Genomic DNA, 21,811 nt, shown 5'->3' with positions numbered 1-21,811 from the left:
AATAATTTGAAAAAAATGGACATTCATGTTAACATTTTAAAATAAGAAAAGTTATGTCCAACAGTAAGGGAACTGGTTAAAATATTATGGTATATATATCCATATAGAATTCTAACATTAAAAATGTAGATATGTATTTATCAACATGTTTATAATATAGTAAATGAAAAGAGTTATAAAACAGTTGGGATATATTTAAATATAGGAAAATATTTGAAAGATATACTCTAAGGAATTAAAGTAGATTACATCTAAATTGTGGGGCTATGCACATTTTTATTTTATTCTTTTTGACTATATTTTCTTATTGTTTTATAATAAACATGTATTGCTTTTAAGTATGAAGTGATTTTCAAAAAATATTTTATGACTAAAACAATGAGAAATTATCTCTTCTTAGAAGATTCTCTATTGTATACTGGCAGAGAAATTCTAAAGAATAGAGATAAGATGGTACTAATTCAAATTAATCCTCTTCAAAACATTTAAGCTTACATTATATAAAATTTGACAATTATGATAAAAGACAAAATTAATGTCATCAGGGAAGTGTTCATTAATGGCTAACTAACCATTCAGACCTTTTACTAGAAGTAATCTTGCACAAAAGTAACAAAACAAAATAATCACCTTAATGGGACCTACCAATTTACAGGGAATACCACGGACAAAGGAAGGGACATAATAAGCAAACCAAACTCTAAGAAACTTTACAGGAAAAAATGACCTAGTTTTTTCAACCAAAATAACAAGAAAAAAGAGATTAAGGGGGAGACTAAAGATTTAAAAAATAATAATAGAGACACAACCAACCACAATGTATGGCCCTTATTTGTAACCTAAGTGAAACAAATTGTAAAATAATAATTAAGATAATCCAGATAATCTGAATATTGACTAAATATTTTTAAAAATGTATTTTATTGAAGTACAGTTGATTTACAACGTTGTTATCTTCTGCTGTACAGCAAAGTGATTCAATTATACATATATTCTTTTTCATATTCTTTTCCATTATTGACTAAATATTTTGATGATATTAAAGATTAAAATTCTTTTCAGATTTTTATACATAACAATGGTGCTGTGTATTTTTTAGAGTCCTTATCATTTAGAATTACATACTGAACTATGAAAAGGGTGGGGGAAGTAGGTGTAATATAGATGAAACAAGATTGGTCATGTATTGATAATTACTGAAGTTGAGCAACAGGTAACTATTTATTTACTTTTATTGAAGTATAGTTAATTTACAATGTTGTGTTAATTTCAGGTATACAGCAAAGTGATTCAGTTATACATACATACATACATATATATATATATATATATATTTTTTTTAGATTCTTTTCCCTTATATGTTATTACAAAATATTGAGCAGAGTTTCCTGTGGTATACAGTAGGTCCTGCTGGTTATCTCTTTTATATATAGTAGTGTGTATATGTTAATCCCAAACTCTTAATTTATGCCTTCCCCTTTGGTAACCATAAGTTTGTTTTCTATGTCTGTGGATCTATTTCTGTTCTGTATATAATTTCATTTGTATCATTTTTCTTTTAGATTCCACACATAAGTGATATCATATGATATTGGTCTTTCTCTAACTTTAAATGCATCTATTTTTCTATTTGTAAAATTTAAAATTTCTATTTTTAAAATTTTCAAAATAAAATTTTTAGACATAGAATGAAACAAGAAAAGTCTATAACATTTCACAAGTGGCAAATGCACAACAGAGCTTAAAGGAGTATATTTTTGTTAAGTTTTAACTTTAATATACTTTAAGTCCTTTAAAACACCTATGGCTGTAACCAAAGATGTTAAACATCACAGTTATGCACTCCTTCTGAACTTAAAGAATTCCTGAGGTATGTAATCACCATAATATTAAACATTAGCAACTAAAAGTAAAGTCTGTACTAAGCCTGTACAGTAAAATGCCTTAAAAATAAAAGTGATAAGGTTCTATAAATTAAACTTCAAGTTCTTAAGAACATGTCATACACTGCTTAACTCTATTTCTTACCAATTCTGTAACAAATTAACCTTGAAAACAAGCCTCTCTAAAATTAATGTACAGCTCTAGAAGCAAAGTTCAAACTGTATTTTTAAAGGAACTAGTCCAGACTAGTTTCCTGCCAGAGAAATTAAGATTAAACAATTACTTACATGGAAAGCAAACTGCCCCGAGAAATCATACATGCCACAGGAATGCATCAAACTGAGTGTATTTCGAACTGCTTCAGGACTCAGTACTCTTTCCCCAGTAATTGGGCAGAAGCCACCATTAGCCAGTGTTGCCGCCATCACACTAGCTGATTCACATGTTACTTCAATGGAGCATAGCTAAAAGGAAGGAAAAACTAAATTCTGAAAATTTAGGCTCACAGTATTTTTAGTAGTACAGTTGACCTCTAAGATAATCTGTGTCATCTGGTATTTCATACAGATCTGAAATATTTCTTCCAAAGGGATAACCTGATGACACAGAAAGATTTAAATGTGAACAATGCTCTAGCCCCTTTAAGGTTTATCCTAATTTGCCCAGTTATTCAGTCTTTTAATGGCAGACCTAAGATAGGAAGAGCCAGCTCCTAAGCACTAAGATTTGTAATTGCCTCATGTGATATTCATATTTGCTTAAATAGTAATGCTTTCTGTAGGATACACAAACATAATTATTTTTAACTCAACAGGGAAAAAAGAGCCGAGATTTTTAAAATAAAGCAACATTCATCAGTATTATGATAGTTAGCATCTACATGAGGAACTGCTACTTTAAGAAAAAATTTACCGACATCTTGCCTGTACCAAAACTCAGCATCCCCATATGGCAACATGCAAAGGACTAAAGGAAAAAAATCTAAGACAGTTCTAGCCTACATGCCCTGTGTGCCTAAAACCAAAATGTTACATTTTAAACCATTTATTAACATTCAAATAGTTATTTGATACTGACTATGGGTGCTAGATATACTATAATGAATGAAAAAAGCGAAGTCCAGGTACACTGTAGGGTGAAATTTTTGCATTTCAAAGAATCAAAATAATGGAAATAGTTTACCACACCAAACCCAAATTTACCCATAATACTAAAACAATAAATAAATGCTCTATTTTACTTTTCACTAACAGTAACCAAAACTGAGAGGAAAGTGGAAGAGAAAGAGAAGGTAGGAAGTAGGAAGAAAAAGATATGACAGTTCTCAACTTATAATTTTCCTTTCTCATACCAAGATCTTTAAGAGGCACAAAGGGGTTTGGAAATAGCAGTAAGGAAACTAACTAACCGCAGTGAATTTGAAAACTGATTAGAAGCCACTTTTTGACTGACTTCCATTTTTGCCTATTTATGTTAAAACCCCTTCCCTATTTCTTCAAAAATACAGAATCTACTTATTATACGGACCCACATAGCAAAGACATAGTACAGGTGATTTAATTATGAAAGGCTTTCTAAAAGAAGACTTAAACTCCAATTGGACTTAAAGACCAATTCCTACTTTATAATTAGTATTAATGGAAATTTTGTTTGTCATAAGGTGATATACTTTCAATTTGACAAATCGCAATTTAAGAGTACTCTCCTGGTAGCCTGACAGATGTTCAGTTAGATGCAGCCTTTCTCCAAAAGAGCAAGTAAGTTTTCTATGGCTGTCTCTTGATTTTTGCCCTGAAGTATAGAAATTTCACAATAGATTAGTAGCACGTAAGCTATGACAGCCAAAGTTAAATACATGTACCAAAGGAAAAGAAACATTAACATATGGAAGAAATCCATATAGGCTAGGGAAAAAACAAGGGACACTGGATAAAAAGTAAATATGACACTGTATTTCATATAACATTTTATAGTTTCAAAGGAATTTCACATACATCTCATGTACTTGTCCAATGTAATGCAGGAAGTTAGGTCAAGCATATGCTACAGATAATGAAACCAGGGTTCAGTATTTGAAACTAAGTCACTTGGCTAAAACTAGCCAGGTTAGACTGATTTTCTATTGATAGTCTGGATTCCCAATTCATAGTTCTTCACAATGGGCAAGTGACAAACTGTGACCTGGACTTCCATCAAAATCTACTCGTTACCAGCTTTCCTTATATATTCTTTACGATTACTAAAAGGTTACCTTAAAAAGTAAAGGCAGGCAATGTGTGTAAAACAGAAATTAACAGTAATTAATTTGTTACTACGTAGCTTCACATTACAAACTCACCAGAAGCACCAATGGCATTAAATCTGTAAGAATGAATTGAACTGAAAATATGGGGGGAAGAGAGGGATGTCCAGGAAGGCTATCTTGAGTTCTATACCACAGAAGATTATGTAAATGGACACCTCCCCCATGAATATGGAAAGCTACTCTAACTTATTGGAAAATCCATTATGTGACATTGTAGAAACGAACTAAACAAACTGAGAAAATGCCACCTTAGAATGTTGAATATGAACCTGCTGATAAAGAAACAAGTAACTCCTTCAAACAAAATTTTAAAACTAAGAAAACAGAGCTTGGTTTATAATAAAGAGAAGCCAATTGCTGGAGCTGTACATTATTTTTCATACTTCTTAAATATAATATTTTTATAGAAAAAAACATTTCCCTGTTACATTCTGAGACATCACTTTTTAGGAGATACAGACACGAGACTGCCTTTAACAAGGACATTTTTTCGAAAGTCAATGGGAAATGTTATTTTCTCTCTGCCTAAAGCCAAGATTTCAGAGACATCTATATTCTGCAAAATGTGACACACCCATTTATGTACATAATTCATACAGTTAAAATAAATTACCTGGAAATAGAAGTCTAATATACCAACCATGTCTGTACCTTCTGGAAAACACTGAAAAAATAGAAAGGCAATTAAAAATATAGGCACATGGGAAAAAAAAAATGCACACAAGTAAAAGATACATGCAGATTAAATTTAAAATATACACGTTTCATTCTAATTGAGAACAAAATAGCACACAACCTATAAAAGGGTGCAAACATGAAATAATGAAGAACAATAAATCAAAATTACATGACATAATTATCTAGATTTCTAGATACTAGTTTAACTGGCAATGATAAACTGATTCATAATTCATGAACCAAGTTACTAGACCAGCCACTTAAAATTTAAGCCCACGTGCCTTAAAATTTAAAAATCAAGTGTAACCAGCAATAGTCAAGCGTTATGCTTTTGAAAAATGGGCCAATCCTTACGCAAAATTTGCATTACTATAACTAGTCAAATATTTCAATATTACCAAATACAAATTGCTTGAATATTAACACTTTGATAGTATTAACTCAAGAGTGTTTTGCAAAAACCTCTGCACCATAGTCATAGATAGCTGCTTAAAAGCTATTGTTGAGTTTTATTATACTTCATGTATTTTAATAAAATTTTTTATTTAATAAGTAAAAGAATAATTTGAAATAGAAACAGAATTTAAAAACCTTTTTTTCTTTTAAGTAATATCCTATTGCAAAATTTCGATCTCCACTTTCTCTTTCAGACTGAAACCTAAAAGAAAAAAAACATTTGCTCCATTTATTTACTTTCTGTAAAAGCATGATTGGTCTGTAGGTTAATTTGTATAGCAAAGTGCAGTATAAAGAACACTGACCTAAGAGTCAAGGCTGCTGGGTTCCAGTCCCAGTTCTGTCAACAGGTTAGCTATGTGGCCTTGGGCAAGTCATTTAAGTAACAATTCTTTCTGCCTTAATTTTCTCAGCTGTAAAAGGACTGAAATGAACTAGGTCCTTTCTAGTCTTCATATATTGTGAATAAAGAAGCTAATTTTTAAATTATCAAATATTCAACTGTTAAAATTTACTATTAATTACAGACTCTTCTGACTCCCCCCCAAAGTACACTAAATAGTCAATTCCAACTGAGAGAATCTATGGAAATTTCACTGAGAGAGAGAGAGAGACATGAAATGGACCTTACAGCATTTGCTGGATTAATAAATTTCTGGGGGAAGCCGAGGAAGTGGCAAATATTATACAGCATGAACAAAGTTATAAAAGACAGAACTTCATTAAAGAATGGCAAATATTCTAATGTATCTCGGAAAACAGTTTCATGGAGAAGAGTAGAGAAATACCAAACCAACAAAGGAGACTAGGACCAAATTATCAAGACTGATAAATGCTAAAAAATGTAATGGCTACTGATTACCTACAAAATGAAAGCTTGAAGGCTTTCAAACAAGTTACCTTATCAGATCTACATTTTAGAAGGATAACTCTGACATCAGTTTGGGAAAAGGGAAAAAGAAAGGATCAATGATATTATTAGAAGACTACTGTAATGAGAGCCATAGGAAGCCTTAACTTAGGTAGTGATGATAGGAATGGAAGGAGAGGTATGATCAAACATGAGAGCAGTGGACAAGTCTTCTGACCTAACAGGAAAGAGGAGAAACGGGGTAAAGTTTGGTACAAAGTCTAGATTTCTAACGTAGTCTACAGAAAGGATGGCAATATCAACTGACATTGGGATCCTTAGGGCATCGAGCAGTTTAGTAAGGAAGAGAATGAGTTTTGATTTAGACAGATTTTATCTGTGGTACATTTGAGAGCTCAACCTGTAAGAGTTCAGAAGGGGGACTTCCCTGGTGGCACAGTGGTTAAGAATCCACCTACCAATGCAGGGGACATGGGTTTGAGCCCTGGTCCAGGAAGATCCCACATGCCGCAGAGCAACCAAGCCCATGCGCCACAATTACTGAGGCTGTGCTCTAGGGCCCGCGAGCCACAACTACTGAAGCCCACGTGCCTAGAGCCCGTGCTCCACAACAAGAGAAGCCACCACAGTGAGAAGCCTACGCACTGGAACAAAGAGTAGGCCCTGCTCACCGCAACTAGAGAAAGCCTGCGCGCAGCAACAAAGACCCAACACAGCCAAAAATAAATAAATTTTAAAAAAAGAGTTCAGAAGGCTGCTGCTAAAAGAGGAACTGTGCGTGACACTCTTCTTATTACTGATCAGGGGTGGACAGCTCTTTCTAACTGCACATTTTAATATTTCTATGGTCGGGGAAAAAATGTTGGATATGGAAAAGTTCTTGGAAATGAACTTGTCAACTTGTCATACTTAAAAAAAAATCAATATAGTATATAGATAAAGTACTAACAATTCAGCAATGATCACAGTGCCTACCACATAGTTCTGTTCATCAAACATTGTGTTCAGTACTTACTATCCAATAGATAACAGGAATACAGAAATGAATTGGAAGATACTCTATCCAGGTCTTAAGGAAGTCAGAGTCTAATGGTGATGACGAGGCAAAAAGAGACATAGAATCACAGAATAAGTTCAATAAAATATGGTAATAGAGCACAGAAGGAAGGTGAGATGAGATTCATAAAAAACTTCCTGGAAAAGATCCTTAAGCTGATGAATAAAAGCTGGTAAGGCAGACGTGAAATACAAAGCATCACCTAGTTTAGGAGTGGAAGGAGAGGTATGATCATGCCTCATCACACTTCCTTGTGATTAGATAGAGCTTAAGCATCCCCAAACTGCTTAAGCTTTATCTAATCACAAGGAAACAATCAGACCCATTCAAAATAAGGAATGTCTACTACAGCCCATGGGCCTGATGTGGCCCATGCTTTTATAAATAAAGTTTTTTGGAACACAGCCTCATAGTGTTATTGCGCTTTCCTACTGAAACAGTGGAATTGAATAGTTGCAACAGAGACCATATGGCCCCCAAGGACAAAATATTTACTATCTGGTCCTTCACAGAAAAAGTTAATTCCTGTTCTGTAAGACAAATGGTTGGTACTCTTCGAAAAAAGCCAGTTAGTAAAATTTTAAAAAGGGTCTAGGGTAGGGGGACTGTTCTACTTTAAAAAGACAAAAAAAACATAACAAAAGTTATGCATGACACTGATTTGTTCCTGAAAAAAATAAAGGCCATAAAAGGCATTAACAGGACAGTTGAGGACATTTATCTATTGATTAATATCGTATTTTAACATTAAGTTAATGTTCTTAATAAATGTGTTGCTGGCATTGTGATTATAAAGGAGAATGTGCTTATTCTTAGCATACACATGCTGAGTATTTAAGGGTGAAGTAGCATGAGGTCTACAACTTAATTTCAAACAGTTCTGGAAAAAAAAAACCCACATACATTTATATTTACACATATGTACATGTATATGTATGTAGAGATACACACTTATTTTAAACTGTCCATCTAAAGAGAGAGACAGGTTGAGAAAAAGCAAATGAGACACAATATTAATCAGAAAATATAAGTGAACGATATCAGATTTTCATATTTTGTCTTTCAACTTTTCTGTAGTTTTGCAAATTTCAAAATAAAAAGTCGGGGTAAAAATCAAGTTAGCCAGGCACAGAGAGATTATGAGAGGTAAGACTGTATTTACAGACAAAGAGAAAATTGAGAAAATGCCAGTCACTTAAGGTAAACTTAGGGTCTCTTCTAATTCTATGATTTCCCACAAGAAGTTTATCAAAACTAGTTAAAGCATTTTAAGTGTCCTCCCTCAGGTAATTTAGAAATCATACATTTCTCTCTAATGACCAAATTCTAATTATTTATTCACTGAAGTATACATACATGGAGTCACAAAACAGTATTTAAAATAAAATTCTATAATCTAGATTTTAAAAATTAATTTCAAGAGATCTGACCTATCATAAAAACCTAAATCATAAATCAGACTCACGTTGCATTACTGAATCCAACATACTCATTACCAGCCATCTTATTCAAAAATTGCATTACCTATAAACCAAAATTAGAAAGTATTTTTAGTAATCAAAGAACAAATATAAAGAATGTAGCATGAAAACTGAATTCTATATTGTACTTACATAGTCAAATTTTTCAGCATTATTCACTCCTTGCTGCAAAGAAATGAGACATAAATATGTTAATATAGGGCCCCACCCCAGTTAAGCTTTAAGTGAATATAATATCAAAATTCCAAACTGCTATCATTATAATTAATATACTGCACATTAGTACTTTTAAATCTAGGAAATACTTCTAAGGTAATTCAATATTTACATAAGCTTTTTTATATGTTCTTACATTAACACCCATATGTTGAGAATGGATCTGAATTACAAAGGGAATGCTTTATTTTAAGTATAACTTTTCCCAACCCAAGGTTACAGAAAAGTTTAAATATAAGCTCCTCAAACCCCCTTATCCTTCATAACACCACATAATCTGCTACAATGTATGTTATTTATTTAATTTCACATTTTAAAAAAACTTAAAATAAAGTTTTACCCTTAGCAAAGAATTAGGTATATATAAATTATGGTTTTCAATTAAGAACAATCTACTTATATTTCTAAAATAAACTTAAACCAGTATTAGAGTTAGAAAATGAGTTATGTTGCAAAGCTATCTTTTACAATTCTAGTATATGTAAACATTCTGGATACATTTTACTAATGTAGAGAAAGCTCTACCTTTAATATCTCACTTGTTACAACAATACTTGAACTAAAAAAATTATATTTCATAGTCTAAAAAAATTAGCTACTTTTGTATTTAGCATTATGCCAATTCAGAGTATGGAAGATGTATTGTTTCATCACTTCTATTTCTGACATGTTAGCTACTGCAAATGTCAATAGGAAAAACCTATGTAATGTAGATCAGTTCAAGTAGCCAAATGGTTTCATTTTACCTCGGCGAAGTTTACAAAGCAGTAAGTTGTAGATCTGAAATCAAACGTATTAATTGGTGATATGCACCCAAAAGAAACAATACATCTCTAATTTTTAAAACAAGTTTAAAATGAAGTAATTTGACAACTAAAATTGTAAAAACGAAAATTTTTAACTTTACCCTCAAAAACCCAAAACAATACACTTTAAAATTTTATTTGGTGGTGGGGGGACTTGTACCAGAGTATTATTTAATTGAATAAAGCCAGGTTCATTATCCACTTTACAAGTGGATTAGGATGTGGCTGATAATCTGTGAAACCCTACAAATCAACTTATTTGAGAAAGAATGTGCAATGACATACACAATCAGTAGCTGGAAAGAACACCACACTATTTCATCAAAATCAGGCATTAACAAAGTTTAAACAAGTTAAGAATAATTTAGCTACAACCATATAGTAATCACTATCTATGTATTTTCTCTAAAGCGTCCTTTGACATATTTTTAAGTTTTCTTTCTTTATAATACACCAGAAATCAAAATGTAGAAATGTAACTCCAAAGCTGTTCAATGAAAAATAATTAAAAGAAGAAATTACCAACTTCATTGAACTGTTGCAGTTGTCAAAATATTCCATAGATCCTAATGCTGTAAAATATGTAACAACATTTAAACCACAAAAACCTTTTTAACCTTTGAAAAAGCACAAAAAAACAACTCTTTTGGAAAAGGATGTCAGCATTTGCATTGGGATGTCACATGGATAATTACTGGTTATACAATTAATCAATGTAAAATAAACAAGTTATATTTGAACTTTCATTCTCTGACCTAAACTGTACCCTATAAAACTAATACAAATTTTCTTTGTTTAGCTGTCATGTTTCATTTTTAAAAAACGAAAAACTGTCTCAACTCTTGACTATGGTCACATTCTTGGTCTACTTTGCAGCATACTAAATTAAAGTACAATTAGATTTTACTTCTATGCTATTTTAAAGAAACAACTGGTATTTATCAATGTCTATCATTATATAACATTTTGGGTAAGCTACCTGAAATGTCCTGGCAGATTATGTAAATAGACAAAATAAAATATTTGAATGACTGTGTCGACTCAAGAAAGTCTCTACTCAAAACTTCCCAATTTAAATGTAAAACTACTTGATTAATGTTTCTTCTTATTATCTACCTAGAAAGAGCATTTAATTGAAGTCAATAAAATATATTCCCCCCTGTAATCTCTTGGAAAGATTTCACGTACCCCAGGGATATGTGGGATTTAGTAATCATTATCAGATGTCACATCATTTTAATTTTGAAAAATTTACATTATAAAGTTTATGTGCAAAGATGTTAGAAAAAAACACACATACACATACCAAATAACCTAGAGTAAATGCCCCCAGCCCCTGCACCGCCCTGCCAAAGCAAAAACACAAACTGTTAAAAAAAAAAAAAACATTTCTCCAGTAGAGAGGTACAGAGGGGTGAAGGAACAGATGTTATGAAAACTGAAGCCAGGAATGGGTAGATGGGGGATGGTTATACTTTTCTGTTTATTTTGTGCATGTTTGAAATTTTTCATACAAAATTAAAGGAAAAATGTTTATTTGCTAATAATTTTGCACAGTAATTACAAAACTGTTCCTTTAGAATATTTTCTTTTTTTGAAATAGTAAATGATTTTTAATTAGTTCATGTACCAGTGGATATTTTCTATTGCTAGAATAGAAGTATAAATTCTCTTACTATTCTAAATTTTTACAGATGTACAAGTTGAGAAATCCTGCTGATAATAGATGAGTAGATGGAAATAGGAAAGACTTTGTTATGGCAATGTACACAATCCTTTACACATTTATCTCATTACATACAAAGGTCACACAGTAAAATATACCCTCAAAAACTACACTTAATGCTCTCATTAACTAACAACTTGATCAGATCCTCTTTCCATTTTGTTGAAACCAAAAATCTGGAAACAACCTGGTATATAAGATTTGTTCCCAGTCACTACAGTGATTCACATCCTCAGTACCATGACCACAATATTTCAAAATGTTCTCTTTTGATGGTGCCCAAGACGTTTTTACAACCTGAAGCAGTGCACCACAGTAAAATTTAGGACACGAGAAGTATATACCTTTTGGAAAATGGGAGGAAACCTAGACCAAAGGCAGATTAATTTTAAGAAAGGCACCTATGGAAACAGATTTAGAAACTGATAGTCTTAAAACTATCAATGCCTCTTTATCTCTTGGAAAAATATTCCCATGCCCAGGGATATGTTTATTTCAGTTTTAAGTCACTGCACAAGTATTATTAGATATCACATTATTTTAATCTTAAAATTACCGTAATTTATATTAAGTATGGTAGGAAAACTTAAAGATAAACTGGACAAAATACAGTTACCAAAATTTCTAACCCATTTATTACCACATGACTTTTAAAAAGCAAACCATGTGGTTTGTTTGAAAAGGTTAGTAATCAGACCTTGAGATTAGAAAATTATACAAATTTATTTTTCTATAAACATATCTATCAAGTTAAAGAATTTACATTCCTTTGAGGAAAACTTTTATGAATGAAAATTTGACAAAGAAGCACTGAGTTTTAACACTGGCTATTAAACGAATTAGTAAGTATACTGGAGTAGTTTTATAACCTGTTTATACAATATACTCATGAACTGAATTATGTATTACACATCACAGCACAGGTGAAAATATCACTATTAACAGGGACATGTGCCAATAAATGTAATATTAATATGACTCATTTAAAGTCAATGCATTAATCACAGTTATTTTGTAAGTAAATCACTTGATTCCATTCATAAAGTATGGAGGTGTAGAAGCAAATTGAAAATTAGAAATCATAGAGGAAAAAGGCATAGAAGAAAGAGGCAAAAAGAGGTAACTAAAAATGATTTTACAAAACATTTGGTTTAATCTCTCCAAAGAAAATGCTTTAAAGCTAAATAATACGTGAGAATTAATATAAATATTACAGGTGAAAAATAATGTTCTAAATCTAGTATTTTCATAGATTAGCCCTAAAAATAAAGTAACAAAAAAGGGAATTCTGTTGACAAATTATCCGCCTTTTATTTGAGGAAAAAAACCCTCAAGCACATCAACTGATATAATCATGAAGAACTGATATAATCATAATAAGCCAATATAATCCTTTCTTATGAATGTTACCAAGTTCAAGGCATCATCCATTGCTCCCCAGAGCCACAAACTGCCTTAAAAATGTGGCTTATAAGCATGTGTAACAGGTGATTGCTAACATGACCAAACTGAACATTACACACATATTAACTAAATTTGTCTTGATTTTTTAATGGAGCATGATTATTATTTTAAAAAAAGAGAGGAAAAAAACCTCCAATATTTTAAATTCAAAAATACTTCTGATTAAAAAAAAAAAATCAAGTTCTTCAAATGACAAAAACCAGAAACTACCACGAGAATAGAGACACAAACACAGAAGACAATGTGACTTTATCTTTAAAATTAAAAAGCAGGGCTTCCCTGGTGGCGCAGTGGTTGAGAGTCCACCTGCCGATGCGGGGGACACAGGTTCGTGCCCCGGTCTGGGAAGATCCCACATGCCGCAGAGCGGCTGGGCCCGTGAGCCATGGCCACTGAGCCTGCGTGTCCGGAGCCTGTGCTCTGCAACGGGAGAGGCCACAACAGTGAGAGGCCCACGTACCGCAAAAAAAAAAAAAAAAAATTAAAAAGCAGAAGTGTGACAATTATATGTTGTCCTCATTTTTCCACTCTAGCCCTCAAGTTATCAGAAGATCTTAACTTTTAAACTGAAACTAGGTGAGATTAAAAAATTATGTAAGGATGCTGCTATTTCATCCAGAGTAACTGTGCTTTCAAATTTATTTTTACTCTTTCCTTTAAATCAAGCAACCAGATTACCATCATCAAATAAAATCAACTGCATCAAAAAGTATTCCTTTAAGTTTAGCAGCTACCACAGAGAAAGAGACAGGAAAAAACCTTCATGGTTTTTTAAATTATGTGCCTTTTAAGTACAAAAATGACATTTGTTTTTATGAAGGCATTTACCTATATAGTGTTTAAAATTTTAAATATTGGAGTTTTCCTACAAGTTTAGTAGTTAAGAATTTATGCAACAGGTTCCTTCTGTCCAAATTCTCCTTTTTTACACAATCTGCTAATCCTTTTGAACATTTGCTCTGCCTCTTCCCCCATTTTCCTGATGACCACCACCAATCCTACAAAGGAAAAATATCAATACTACAAAATTATGAAATAGTCTTACTAAAGATTCTAGTAATTTGTGTGTGGGGGGGAGGGGGAATAACATGAGGGGAATGTTTTAATAGCACCATGATAAAGTTCTGAAGTTTGAAAGAAAAATATAGCCTTAAGGTCATCAGCTAAAAGCTAAAAAACAGAATTCAAATCTAATAGCCATGGTAAAATGGCCACATTTTGGGTACTCAAAGCACAACCTCCTTGAGAAGAAGCCTAGTTCCTTATGGATAGCAAGCACTGACTAATGTCCAAAGAATGACTGTATACACTCACTGAAAATTAGATTGACTTTTAATCCAATAACTGGTATCTTCTGTAAAAGTTAAATTAGGAAAATAAAATTTCTGCCTTTTGGACAATATAACTATGCTAGGTAAAGACAAAATGTCATCAAGAGAAATAGCAAACATCTACATTAAAAATGGTAGAGTGAATTTGAATGAATAGCAAACAGAAAATTGGGAGACTTAGCTCAAGCCCAATTCTACTGCTGTTAGAACCTTTCCAGTCTGTTTCCTCATCTTATCTATTTAAGGAGTAAGAAGGCTGAGCTTGAAAACTCCGTAAGAAGGCTGAGCTTGAAAACTCCTTCAGCCATGGTTTTATTACTTCAATTTCAACTACCAATTCAACAATATTATGTGATCATATAATCTGCAGAGATCACAGATAGTTATTTATAAAAGTTTTGAATTCTTTTTTAAAAAGTCCAAGAAAAGTATTACATTCTGGGACAGTCAGTTTTACACAGAGGTATGTCAAGCTTATCCCTTCAAGATTTAGATAAACTTCATTAAAAAAAAAACCAAAAAAAACCAAAAAAACCCCAAACCAAAAAAACCCCCAAAACTTGTGAAACAACTTCTAAAAATAAAACAAAAAAGGTCAAAGAAACTGACCTTAAATATGAACCATATCCCAAAGCCTCATTTCCAACTGTCAGTAAATTTACAATTTTTCTAAATTTAAAAACACTGATCAAATTTGTAAATACAAGATGACTTAGTTAAATGTTTGCACAGTTGGATGTAACCACACTTATGCTGTGTATGTGTGTTTTTTTAACTGTTTCTAAGTACTCATATTAATGTTGCTCATTGTATAGTTTATGGCTTGTGACTAAACATCATATCATGATGTGATATGACCAGACATGCATTTCCCACATGCAGCATTTCAGTGTAGTATATTAAGCCCATGAATCATTAAACAAAAGATGTTTAACTGCATGCAGTTAAGCAAGGCTTCTATTAATCATTTACATATGTCCCTTTCTTGAAAATACTATTGGTGTGCTATGTTAATCTTTTTCCAGTGTAAGAGTTCTTAAACTGAGATCCATGGGTCTGTGAATTCCCTACAGTTTATATAAAATCATGGTATGTGAACATTTTTTCTGGGAAGACCCAAAAAAGGTTCAGAACCATTCTAGTGGTTTTCTCATCAAGCACTAATACACACATTTTATTATCATAACTTTCCTTACCTCTAACTTACTTGTTCAAATCTGAACAATTATTAATGAGACTTTTCTCTCATCACAGTATTTACTGAATTTCATTGTAAGGGCCCATTTACTGGTGTATACCCCATGTTATACTGTAAGTTGTGGCATGACTGTGCCTAGTACATATTCATATTATTTTCTATAATAAACACGTAGTTTCTTTCACCTCAAACTGACAACTTTTCTCTTATGTAAAACAGTGACAACTAGATTATAGTGAGCATAGCCTAAAATTAGTTACATTAAAAAATAATACTTGTCTATAATATCTCCATCACTAGAGTTACAAGGATTAAGTGGGCCAGTGCTTATGAAGCATTTGCTCTAAAATAACGACATATATATTCTTAAGATAGTACTCTTCTATTTTAAAGGCTTTTCTCATGAATGAAGAAAAAAATTCATTAAAGTTAAGAGAGGATTTCTAGCATACAAATTAGAAGAATTTTTATTAACTGGGCCAAGGGTATAATTTATATTCAAACATTCCTTGTGTAACCAGGGTATCCCATCTTCAGAAATGCATCTACAAAGGCAGATAGCTATGTTTTTTTCAAGCATGGAATAGATGTGCACAGATTTACTGAAGAAAGTATATAAATGTTCCAAACACAAATGAAATATAGTTGAATACCAATGAAACTTATAATTAGAAATTAAAAATCTAAGCAGTATCACAGAATAGAACCACTTTCAAATACTTATTTCAATACATTAGTGTTTCCAATTATTAAGGCAAACTAGACACTTAACAAAAGAAACAAAACATACCATGTAAACCAAAGAGTAGGAAAATAATGTAACTTAATAACTGGAATAAGTCTTATTTAGTTATTACATGATTCAAGTAAAACAAATGAAACAAGTTCAAATGAAAATTGTGATTACAGCTCATGAAAGTATAAAGGACTTGAGAACAGTCAAGGGTAAATGTACTTTGTTTTAACACAAAGTACCAGAACATTTGTCTCTACATATGCTGATGACAAACATCAAACAGTAATACGCTGTTACTTCTGTTTACATCTGTTCTTTCTAGAAGAGCCAAAAAGAAGAGAAAGAAAAAAATATTAAAACTTTAAGAAGAAAAACTTCTGTGACTACTGTTCAGAAGAGACTTCTTTTTGAATTTTTGCCAGATCTTCAGGTCAAGAGTAACTGTTGGAATTTATGTCATCTATTTTAATTTTGTCCTTGAAATTACATCATTTATTTTGAAATAAATAAAAATCCTAACCTTATGCCATACCATTAATTTAACACCAAAAGAAAAATTTTCACATTTCTACATAAATAAGATTCCTCTTTATGCCTTAGTATTTAAAATTTTTACTGGATTAAAAGGAAATGTCAACATTTTACCTTTATTAATGAAGTCACAACAATTGCTCCAGCATTTACCATAGGATTGTGTGGTTTATCTGAAAATATAAAAGCAATAGCATTACTTTAAATACCTGATATAATTTTCTGTGATGCACAGGTACTTCCCATGAACATACATCTATTTTCTTTATGTAAGCCATTGATTGTTACAGTTCTTTTTGGGGGTCGGGGGTGGAGAGTGGAGGAGTGCATTAAAGTCAGTTACACATCAAACCAGTAATACACTTTTAAGAAGCTGCTATAATTATACAGGCAAACAAAGATTCAGGTACAGACAGACAGTGAACAGTGCTGTAAGAGCACATCCAAATTTCCTAACTCTGCCATTTGATCCTGGGCAAGTAACTGAACTTCACTGTGCCTCAATTTTCCCATCTGTAAACTGGGAGTAATAACAGCACCAATACCTCAGCAAGTCACAGTACTTCAATGAATTAAAAAAAATGCTTTGGCACAGCACTAAGCAATCAAATAATATTATTATTAAAAATCACCTTGGAAAAAGCATATCTAGTGTGGACCCAATTTTCCTTTTTTAAATATTTTATTTTTGTGTTTATGTATATACATATACATATGCAGAAAATGAAAACAGGTGATACACATAGGATAAAAAGATTACAGGGTATTTAAGTTGTATGCAGCATGCCTTCTATATTTCCTGACAATAAGGATGTATTTCTTGTATAATTACAAAATTACTTAAAATTTAAGTTCATCCAAAATCCTACCTCTTCTCCTAATTCTTACAACAAACAGAATTTCAAATCTCAGCTGATTATACTGTCATTCATAGCACAGCACAAATGCCGAACACAAAACTCTTAGGGCACTGAAAACATTTATTTGAAAGCATAATTCCTAATCTGTTTGTGGTAGTAATTTACTTCTTTGGGAACAAGTTCTTATCTAACTTGACACATCTAGCAGAATTCATAAGTTATTGCTACATTATTAGTCTCCTTGAATTTTAAGCAAGTTACCTTCCGTGAGATGAGTCTACAGCAAAACAAGGAAATTCTTCAACTGTTGAAGAGTTACTATATGACCCAGCAATTCCACTCTCAGGTATATAACGAAAAGAAATAAAAACATGTGTACACAAAAACTTGTATACAAATGTTCTCAGCAGTATTACTGATAATAGTCAAAAAGTGAAAAATAACCACAACCCAAACATCCTGCCAAATGATGAATGGGTAAACAAAATGTGGTATTATTATCCAAACAATGGAGTATTATCCAGCAATAAAAAAATGAAGTATTGACATAAGCCACAACATGAAAGCACCTTGAAAACATTAGGCTTAGTAAAACAGGCCAGTCAAAAAGACCAAATATAATGATTCCATTTACATAAAGACCAAATATAATGATTCTGTTTATATGAAATGTCCAGAACAGGCAAATCCATAGAGAAGGAAAGTAGATTACTAGTTTCCATGGGTAGAAGAGAAATAGGTATTGACTACTAATATCTCTAATACCTAGGGTATCTTTTAGGAGTGATAAATGTGTCCCCAAATTGACTGTGGTCATGGTTGTACAACTCTATGACTATACTAAAAGCCATTAAATTGTACATTTTGAATGAGTAAATTATGTAGTAAGTAAATTATATTTCAATAAAACTGTTAAGAATGTTTAATTAAAAAAATCAATAATGACAAAAAATTGGGTAACTTAACAGTACACCATTTTCCTCAATATAAGATCAACAATATGATTTAGTAGCTAGCTAGGCTTTAAATAGTGTACATTTTGGGTTACCCATGATAATGACAAGTTCTAAAAGTTAAAATAAAACAGTACAGGTATACTATCTAAATAGTACAGTCAGGATTTCACCTATTTCAAATTACACTAAGGAAAGTCTGTTTTCTTTGAGATCACACGAAATGACAGTAATAGTTGTCACAGAAAAATACTACGCAACAAAAGGGAAGCCAAGAAACAAAAAATTTCCAGTATTATCTATGTAAAAGAAAAACCAAATGCAGACACAGAAATCAAAATATGGAAATCAGGGCTTCCCTGGTGGCACAGTGGTTGAGAGTCCGCCTGCTGATGCAGGGGACACGGGTTCATGCCCTGGTCCAGGAAGATCCCACATGCTGCAGAGCGGCTGGGCCCCGCAACTGGAGAGGCCACAACAGTGAGAGGCCCGCGCACCGCAAAAAAAAAAAAAATGGAAATCAGGCTGTGCTAAATTAGTTTATACTCGTATTTGTGTATATTCATGTATCTGTCCTTTCATTTTTTTTTTTTTGGACGTTATCAGGTTTAGACTCTAGGGCCCTAGGAGGTAGCTAACGTATGTATTCCAAATGGTACCACATAAACGTGGGCATTTACTATTTTGTAAATCATAAACATTCAGCAAATACTACATACGCTACATTTAAGAAGATCTTCCAAGAACACTAAAGCATTTCATGGCATGACAGAGCAATTTTCAGATGTAAGCACTGCTCACTCTGACTTTGGCTTAAAAGCCAGACATCTGAACACTTGGAAATACACCAGAGATTAAAACACCAGCTTTACTGCATTATAAAATCTCAGTCTAAAAGTGGAAATCTCCTTTTCCACTCTGCTCTGCCATAGTCAGAAGGAAAGAACTGAAGGGTTCAGTTTAGAATTTTTAATTTAAAAAGAATTATGACAACAGAAATAACACAAGCTAATTAATAAAGGCTACTATCTGAAGTAATGACATATATTAGCTTAGTAAAATGACAAAATGGACATCTGAAATTTTGGGGCATGTTTTTAACTAGAATGCAAAAAATTGATTAATTTTAACAAATATTTATTCTAAGGGAATAAAACAAGCAAAAAATTCTTCCATGTTATACCAGAAAAAGCTTTTCAAACTAAGTATATGAATCTTACAAAGATATGGTTCATGACTGAGGCTGACAGTAAAAGAGTAACTACTATAATTTCTTTATCTATTCATTATATTCAGATTAATGTTAATTTATCATCATAATCTTACAAAGCTAGGATAATATTAATACATTTGTTTCTTTTAATTTTATAACGCTAGATAGACACACATGCACATACATACACAGAGTATAGTTTCACCATAAATTACCCTTGAAATTTTCAATATAAAAAAGACCCACAAACTCTTTTCTTGCTGGGGCTAATCTAAAACCAAGACTCTAGAGCACAGAACCTATGCAGAACTCAAGAAGGAGTGGTATGGTATAGTGACGCCTTCATTTTCCCATTATTTCCCAGATTCCTGGTATTGGCTCAGGCTTGGAAAAAGTCAAAGAATATCAAGGCAAAACCTCTTGTTAAACTTTATATTCAGTTATTACAAAACAGTGCTAAATTCCTGAGTTCTTATTGTGATTTTTTTTCGTATAGACTTAGTGTCAATAAAATGTATATGGCAAAAAAATGTATTACTTACAATGTTAAAGTCATTTACCCCAAGCCTATTTTATTTCTTACCACTCAATTCACCAGAACCACTTAGTTTATCCAAGTTTGTATTTTGGGGAAAATAGTAATTTTTCTTGTAAAATGTTTAATCTTGTGAGAACAAAAATATTCTTTCCATATTAAATCTAGATGTCAGTGAATTTAATAAATAAGGTACTTCTGCATATGTCCTTATTGAAGTTGCTAGTTTACAGTAATCTCCATAAAATCAAATGTAGCATCAGGATAGAAAGATTATGGTAAAATAAGTAAGAAAATTCAACTGCCCTCAAAACAAATAGAAAGAGAAGCATAAGAAAGTATCAGTCTTGTAACTTCATTTTAAAAACTCATAAAACAATACTGAGTATAAGGCATATTTTTTATTTTTCATCCAGCAGAAAGAAAAAATACAAAAGTATATTTCTCACAACCATTACTGTAATTCCTTCACTCTTGTTTTCTTCAATTCTATTTTAACTTGTCACACAATGAGGAACCTAGCATATGCCTGAAAGATTAAAAAACAGAAACCAATCTATAGGTTGGTGTTTAGATTTAAAACCTCTATCAGATCAAAAGTACTAACTACCTTTGTCCTCCCCTTTTCTTTTGGATTCCTGTAAAGCAATAAGACTTGTTAGTTATCCAACTATTTAACACAAGATATTTCTTTCAAATACTAAATGTTATGAAGGAGAAAAAACAAAACATCACCTCAACCAGGGCCACCATTAAAGCTTTTTATTATGGAAGTTTTCAAATATATACAATATACAAAAGTAGAAAGAAAAGAATATAAGCATGCATGTACCCATCATTTAGCTTCAATGATTACCAACATACAGTAATAATCACATGCATCACTCCCAGCTACACTCCACTGAATTATCTTAAAGCAAATTCTGGACCCTGTGAGACTTTATAAGATATTCCCCTATAGGTGGTTATAAAGTGAAAATCTTACTTCCTGCCTCTGTCTTTTCTCTAGCCCACTTTCCAGTGGTATGAGATGCCTAAAAAACCTGTTTTTTAAAGTAGGTTAACTAACTCTATGGGTTTCACAGAAATTCCATGACAAATGAAAAAGTATCAATGCTTTTAATTTTCTTTTTCTTCGAAAAAAAAACTAGTTAGATTTACACAGGAAAATGAGGTATTTCTTCTTCCAAGTAACTTTTATATAATTCTTACCATCTTCATTTAAGAACAGTTTGTTGAACCTTAATCCACTTGGCTCTTTCCCAACATATCGATGCACATATTCTGTTCCAAGATCATTAACAGCAATGGCATATTTCAAAGGTTTTACACAGGATTGAAGGCAAAATGGAACTTTGGTATCCCCAATAGAATGCCTATTTAAAAGTAGATTTAAAAAATAATTAAGATCAACTGTGAAAAAATGTAACAATAACTGGAGCTGTTATTTACATGTTAATTCTAATTTATAACAGTTTTCCCATAATTCAACAGCAAGTTTACTTGGATA

General features: G+C 32.0%; 1 protein-coding gene across 2 annotated transcripts in view; it reads right to left on the bottom strand.

The window, feature by feature from the left end:
• GLS (glutaminase) overlaps positions 1-21,811 on the bottom strand; it is an 80,393-nt gene that overhangs the window by 36,254 nt on the left and 22,328 nt on the right. For both annotated transcript variants that reach the window (XM_079923565.1, XM_079923566.1), the window contains exons 6-12: positions 21,514-21,677; positions 16,855-16,913; positions 8,865-8,897; positions 8,717-8,775; positions 5,459-5,525; positions 4,803-4,853; positions 2,172-2,348 (exon numbers count right to left, since the gene is read on the bottom strand). In XM_079923565.1, coding sequence (XP_079779691.1) covers positions 2,172-2,348; positions 4,803-4,853; positions 5,459-5,525; positions 8,717-8,775; positions 8,865-8,897; positions 16,855-16,913; positions 21,514-21,677 — 610 coding nt within the window. The remainder of the gene's footprint in view (positions 1-2,171; positions 2,349-4,802; positions 4,854-5,458; positions 5,526-8,716; positions 8,776-8,864; positions 8,898-16,854; positions 16,914-21,513; positions 21,678-21,811) is intronic.

This window comes from Stenella coeruleoalba, assembly GCF_951394435.1.
Source record: "Stenella coeruleoalba genome assembly, chromosome: 6".
NCBI lineage: Eukaryota > Metazoa > Chordata > Mammalia > Artiodactyla > Delphinidae > Stenella > Stenella coeruleoalba.
Note: the sequence above shows the minus strand (reverse complement) of the source record. Positions and strands in the feature narration are given on the sequence as shown.